The 6,825-nt window shown below is 43.7% G+C and overlaps 1 protein-coding gene across 1 annotated transcript; it reads right to left on the bottom strand.

The window, feature by feature from the left end:
- Positions 1-4,422: 4,422 nt before the first annotated feature.
- LOC148361662 (uncharacterized) lies at positions 4,423-5,948 on the bottom strand. The gene is made up of 2 exons (XM_088342931.1): positions 4,838-5,948; positions 4,423-4,775 (listed from the first exon to the last, which is right to left on the bottom strand). The coding sequence occupies exons 1-2, from the start codon at positions 5,121-5,123 to the stop codon at positions 4,423-4,425; spliced, it is 639 nt and encodes a 212-aa protein (XP_088199057.1). The 5' UTR covers positions 5,124-5,948.
- Between the last annotated feature and the right edge of the window lie 877 nt (positions 5,949-6,825).

Here is a 6,825-nt window from a genome sequence, read left to right as displayed (position 1 = left end):
AAAGTGGGAAGACGGTATCGATCCGAGGACAATAGTATCAATCATATCCAAGTACTTGCTTAGTATCGATAATATTGATATTTGAATAGGCCACCCTTAATTTACACAAAGCCACAACTTTGATATGATATTTCTATGTTAAGGAGAGTCTTTTGTTACATTAATCACATTTTTGGGATTTATTTAGTAGATCGCATAGCACACTTATTCGTTGCATTTTTGTAAAAGCTCAGCATGGCTATATAGTACAATGTCCTTTGATAAGAGCATTGACTTAGAATATGTTTGCAAATTCTTTTATTGTAACATTATATTTCTATGCAACCTACGAACTAAGAAAAATTGAATCTCTTTTATATGAAGTAACTAATATAAAATGCCATCTTAAAGTGGTTGAAAGCAGCAATAGCCAACTGGTCAAATTCTTGTGACTTTAGACAATGCTACATAAGCAATGAATGTCAAAGTGTTTCTTAAACAAAGTCACGCAGAAAGAAACATATTTAAGATCAAAAGACAAGTTAAACATGTTGCCAGTGCTCACTTATCAGTTTTTGGACCATTTGAAGGAACCTGTTCATCAAAACATACCAGGAGATGAAACCAAAGCAATATGCTTGGATTACAAAAAAAGGCTTGAACCTTTAAAGGCCATTATTAATAATTGCATATATGTCAATGGGGCGTTACAATTTAAAGTGTGCAAATATGACAGCACAGTGGCCGACTGCATTTGAGGTACTATTGCAGCAAACCTCATTGAAAATGAATGACTCAGCGAATAATTGATTAATTCTATAAATACACTGCAGGTACCAGTGACCTTTTGGCCTTGAAATACGGTGAGCTTTGTTGTTTACGATCATAGTAACAGGATTTTTATCCATTTTAAATGTTGTCCATTTACAATGCTCAAACAAACAACACAATAGACTTGGTGAAAGGATAAGAGAATGGCAATGCAATTACGTCATTTATGAGCGATTGATTTTCAGTCAATTGCAGTCATTGACTAGTTAAAACCAAAACTGTTTGGCCCCATGCGAGTAATTAAAGCCCAACCATCCGGAACAAAATTGACTGTTAGTTTCAAATGGTTGAGCGACAACTGATCACAGGCTGACAATGGAAAACAGCAAATCTCATTGAGAGTTATCACTTATATTGAGAAACGTTTGGTTTGTGAAATTGAGTCACAGACTCACTTCATGTGCGTGTATCCGTGCTTTTCAGTATAAATCCTCATAGAGCTTTGGCAATTCCGGCCATATCCCAATTTTTGACTGCAGCTGACACAAGCAGTAAGTAAACAAGCAGAGGTGAAAAACAGATGTATCAATGTGATGCTTCCAGTCTCCATCCTCATCATCTCAAGATTAAAAAAAGGCACAAAATAATTGGGGGGTAGTCACATGCCCTCAAAAGTGTACTATCAGTGTCATGTAAATGACACCATCAGATTAATCAATAACATAGTTTTCGGGTTTATTAAGGTCTTGGATTTTATTGGCTAGATTGTGAAAATACTTAATTCAACGGTCATTTAGTACAACTATAACATCTAACGCTTTTTTTAAATTAAGAGGCAGATTATTTTAATGTATTACTCATAAGCTGTGTTATTACACGGCTGGATGGCAGACCTTTATTTTAATTTCTGTCTTTGCACCAGTACGGAATGTGTTAATTTGCTGCGGTTGCCTTGGAGTCTGTTGCTAGCATCCCTCTGCTCTGGCAGCCTTGGGGAGTGCCGGGTTTAAGTGATGAAGAGGTCTGAAGACAAAAAAAGGGGAGTAAGAGTTTTGTACGCAAAATAAACATTTAGTCTTAACAGATAAACGCAACATAAATTATTTCATTTAAAAGAAAAAAGAATCACCTTCTCGAACACTTTTCTTGCCTAGTAGAAAGTGCTGCATCATATTGAGTGAGACAAGCAGCGTGATGCTCCTTGTTAACCAAGCCATTACAGTCAGTCCCCCCCACCTCCCTCCTTCAGGCTAATAATAGCAAAGCCAGCAGAGCTGTATAAACAGGCTGAATGCTGAAATATTATTTTGTGACTCGCACTATATCTAGAGTTTTTGATGGTTGAATGCATGAACGAAGATTCTCTGATGGAATCAAACTGGTACTCATTATGTTGCATTCAAGACTTCCATTGGTTAGTGGTCAGGAACCTTTTCTCTATCTTGGACTGGTTTAATGTCTGACTTTATTCTTGTGGCCCGGCCCAATAATAACGAGTACAATAATGAAAAGAAAAATAATTCCAAATGCACTGTGCAATAACTAGACCACTGCTGAAATAGATGACATAGGAAAATACATTAGAATGTATCTCATCATCACACTATTTTTTGGCTAAAGTCTTTCCCATAAAGCTCCATTTCAATGTTGTACAATGTGTGATGAATCATGTGATGATGATATAAGATGTAATGCATTATTTTGGTTGTCTACAATCCTATAAGCCAAGTGTGTAGGATCAGGGGCTATCACAATCGCGATCCGGGTTGGATTCTCGTTATATCCAAAGGTGAGCAAATCTAGGTCAATTGATCAATCATTGCTCAATTATGGTGATCTACTACTGTTAAACCTCAGTGTAACGCGCACCCATATTTTGAGGTTTTCTGGGGGTGAAAAAATGCATGTATAGCAAGTGAATAAGGTACAAGCAAAAATAAGGCAACTTTATTTCTTTCGGTACTGGTCCGCGGCCCGGTGGTTGCCGACCACTGCTGTAGAGTGTGGATGTTGTTTTTTAACAGTAATATGCTCTATGCAACTAAATTAATTGAAATAGAATAGAATAGAATAGAATATACCTTTATTGTCATTGTTACAAATGGGCTAACATATTGTGACAACGAAATTGGGCATGACACTCCAGTTTTACACATAGTGAGGGTATGAGCAAGAAGATAAAGGAACAGAGAAGATAATGTTATAAAACAAGAGGAATAAGGCTATAGTTATAATTTACATGGTATTTACGCAACAATGTCAGCATGTGGGATGTTACATACAGGGTTGTCGTGATAACGTTGTATCGTAACGGTTGTGCAATATTGCATTTGGTGCAAAGTCATCATGGTGCAAAAATAGTCCGCATATGCATTGGTGCAAGCATAGACATCATAGTGCAAAAAAAGGAAATGGTCAGACATTGTGCAATTTGAGCATTAAACGTAGTGCAGTCGACATGTGCAAGAACAAGACTTGAGTAACATTATATTCGTATGAGGTAGTGTTGGCACGAGTTTTCAGTTTTTGTGCGGTGTCTGTTGAGCAGTGAACAAACATAGTGCAGACAGCATGTACGTGAGTACCATTTTACATACGTGTGAGGTATTTTTTTTTTTTTTTTTTTTTTGCAACAGTTTTCAGTTGTTTGTGCGGTGTCTGTTTAGGGTGGTAATGGCTGTGGGGAAGAAACTGTCTCTGAGTCTGTTCGTTTTTGCTTTGTGTGACCTGTAGCGCTTGCCGGAAGGCAGCAGGTCGAAGAGATGGTGGCCGGGGTGAGAAAAGTCCTTGACGATGTTTTCTGCTCTGCTGAGGTAGCGAGAGCAGGCAATGTCCTCCAGACTGGGCAGAGAGCAGCCGACGATTCTCTGGGCTGTTTTTATGATCCTCTGGAGCTTTTTCCTGTCTGCTGCTGTGCACCCCGCATACCACACCGTGATGCAGTATGTTAGGATGCTCTCCACTGTGGCTTTGTAGAAAGACACCTGCAGCTGCTGTTTTAGGTTATTTTTCCTGAGCAATCTCAGGAAGTGCAGTCGCTGCTGGGCCTTCCCTACCACCGCTCTGGTGTTTGCAGACCAGGAGAGGTCGTCGGAGATGTGCACGCCCAGAAATTTGAACGAGTGGACTCTCTCTACGCAGTCTCCTTTTATGATGAGTGGTGCTGGATTCCTGCCATTCCTTCTGAAATCCAGAATCAGTTCTTTTGTTTTTGTTGTGTTCAATATGAGGTGGTTTTCCGAGCACCACGTTGAAAGTGACTCAACCTCATCCCTGTATGCCGCCTCGTCCCCTTCAGAGATGAGGCCGATCAAGGTGGTATCGTCAGCAAACTTAATAATAGTGTTTGTGGGGTGGGTCGGTGAGCAGTCGGAGCTGTAGAGGGTGAAAAGCAGGGGGCTCAGTGCACAACCTTGGGGGGAGCCAGTGTTCAGTGTTAGGGTGGGAGAGACGTGGGTACCGAGTTTCACCGACTGTGGGCGGTTGGAGAGGAAGTCCATTATCCAGTGGCAGATGGAGGGAGAGAGTCCTAGGTGTGCAAGTTTCTCCACCAGGATCTCCGGGATAATGGTGTTGAAGGCTGAGCTGAAGTCCAGTAAGAGCATTCTGACGTAGCTCCCCCGGTGGTCCAGGTGTTTCAGCACGGTGTGAAGTGCTGTGTTTATGGCGTCGTCAGTGGAGCGGTTTGCCCTGTAGGCAAACTGGTGGTGGTCCAGTGTGAGTGGCAGGGGGTTTTTGATGTGCCGGGACACTAACCTCTCGAAGCACTTCATGACCACAGGCGTGAGAGCTACAGGCCTGTAGTCGTTGAGGCTTTCCACTGCTGACTTTTTGGGGACGGGAATGATGGTGGAGGTTTTGAGGCAAGGTGGGACGGTCGCCTGTGACAGGGACCGGTTGAAGATGGTGGTGAAGACCCCAGCCAGCGGATTGGAACAGTCCCTGAGTACCCTCCCTGGTACTCCATCCGGGCCAGTTGCCTTCCTGGGGTTTATGGTATTCAGCGCACGCCTGACTTCGTGCTCCTGAAATGTGAGGGAGTTGCTGCTGGTTGTTGATGGGTGTGATGTGGCTGTATGTGGCCTACCAGCTTCAAAGCGAGCGAAGAACTGATTAAGGTCCTCAGCTAGTGAAGCCTCAGCCTCAACAGTTGCCAGGTTGTGGCCTCTGAAGTTGGTGATGTGTTGGAGGCCCTGCCACATCCTCCTCGGGTCATTTCCAGCGAAGAGGTGCTCGATCCTCCTTGTGTAGGCTGATTTTGCTTCCTTGATGCCTCTCTTCAGGTCAGCCCTGGCCACCCCGTAAAGAGCCTTGTCTCCAGACCTGAAGGCGGTGTTGCGGTGTTTGAGGAGGGTGCGCACCTCGCTGGTCATCCAGGGTTTTTGATTTGGGTAGTTTTTGACTTTTTTATATACTGTGACTTCATCCGTGCAGTAACGGATGTAGGATAAAACAGTGTCAGTGAATTTCTGGAGGTCATGGTGTTCAAATACCTCCCAGCAAGTTTGATCAAAACAGTCCTGCAGCTTGGAGAGGGCTCCCTCAGGCCACGTTTGTATTGTCCTCGTTACAGGTTTTGTTTTCCTTCGGATGGGGGTGTATGAGGGGGTAAGGGATAGGCATATGTGATCCGAATTTACTAGGTGGGGGAGGGGGGAAGCTTTGTATGCGTTTTTGATGTTGCTGTAAACGCGGTCCAAAGTTTTTTCACCCCTTGTTGCACAGTTCACATGTTGATAGAATTTTGGAAGAACAGTCCTTAAACATGCATTATTAAAGTCGCCAGCGATAATGAAAGCTCCGTCGGGGTGTGCAAGCTGTTGAATGTTTATGGCAGCGAGTAGAAGGTTTAGCGCTGTGCTAGCGTTAGCATCCGGAGGAATGTAAACAGCTATCACAATGAGCACAGTTAGCTCTCGCGGTATATAGAATGGTCTACACGATACCGCGAGAAACTCTAGATCGGGCGAGCAGTGTGCATCAATAATTCTGCTGTTATTGCACCACGCATTATGTACGTAAATGCATAGTCCCCCACCTCTTTTTTTGCCGGAGTCTTCGTTGCGGTCGTATCGGTGTAGCGTGCGTCCTGCTAGCTGAACTGCAGCGTCGGGGATCCGCGGGTCAAGCCATGACTCCGTGATCACAAAAATATTGCTATTCCGTGCAAAGCTGTTGGTAGCTATCCGCAGCTCAAGCTCACTGATTTTGTGTACAATGGATCTGGCGTTGGTCAGGAAGATACTCGGAAGCGCTTGTCGGTGTGGTCGTCTTTTTAGCTTCTTCGCTAGGCCTCCCCGAGAGCCTCGTTTTTGTTTACGTTCCCTCCGCCGTCTTCGTCGCTTGTTGGGCGGGCAGGTAACCCAGGGAGACCCCGGTGGTCTTCGTATGTCCTTTGGAATGTTGTTGTTGGTGTTGTAATCGTGAAAAGAGTCGAAATCTAATCTTAGACCCAGGTTAATAAGTTCCTGGCGACTTAAGGTGACAGTTGCCGAACAGGTATTTATCAAAGAAAAGATAAGAGATAAAAGAACACTTAAAGTAAAAAGATTTACTGGAGAGACACGTGAAGCCGCTGCGTGTAGTCGCGCCGCCATCTTGAAAAAAGTAGAAGAAAAGTATGGTTGTGAAGTATGACTTAAGTGACAAAATCAATTTTTTTGCCAATTGTCGTCCACTAAAAATGACATTATAGCATTGGGATAACAACCGCAAAGTTTCTGTGACGGGGTGTGCCTCTAACTGTAGCAAGTGCAGCATCACAACGCTGTTGGTTTGGATGAACAAAAGACAAAGGCCAGGTAAAATGCAGATGCTTGCCCTTTTATTTTTTAACTGTAATGCAGTGTGACAAAACATGCAGTGCGGGATGAGTTGCTGTCTGATCAATGCACCAAGCACCTTGCTGAACTGACCCAAAGCGAGAGCTAGGTTAGTCAAACCATGTGTCACTGCGTCACTTCCGCCATCCATCCATCCATCCATTATCTGTACCGCTTATCCTCAGTAGGGTCGCGGGGGTGCTGGAGCCCATCCCAGCCATCTCCGGGCAGTGGGCAGGGGACACACTGAACT

Source organism: Urocampus carinirostris, chromosome 8 (assembly GCF_059441175.1).
Source record: "Urocampus carinirostris isolate Australia breed hairy pipefish chromosome 8, RoL_Ucar_1.0, whole genome shotgun sequence".
NCBI lineage: Eukaryota > Metazoa > Chordata > Actinopteri > Syngnathiformes > Syngnathidae > Urocampus > Urocampus carinirostris.
Note: the sequence above shows the minus strand (reverse complement) of the source record. Positions and strands in the feature narration are given on the sequence as shown.

Excerpts from the sequence above, each read along its gene's own strand:
- LOC148361662 (XM_088342931.1), bottom strand. The coding sequence starts at position 5,123 with ATGACCAGCGAGGTGCGCACCCTCCTCAAACACCGCAACACCGCCTTC. Across the intron at positions 4,776-4,837 it reads CTTCGCTCGCTTTGAAGCTG|GAGCACGAAGTCAGGCGTGC; the intron begins GTAGGCCACATA and ends CTCACATTTCAG.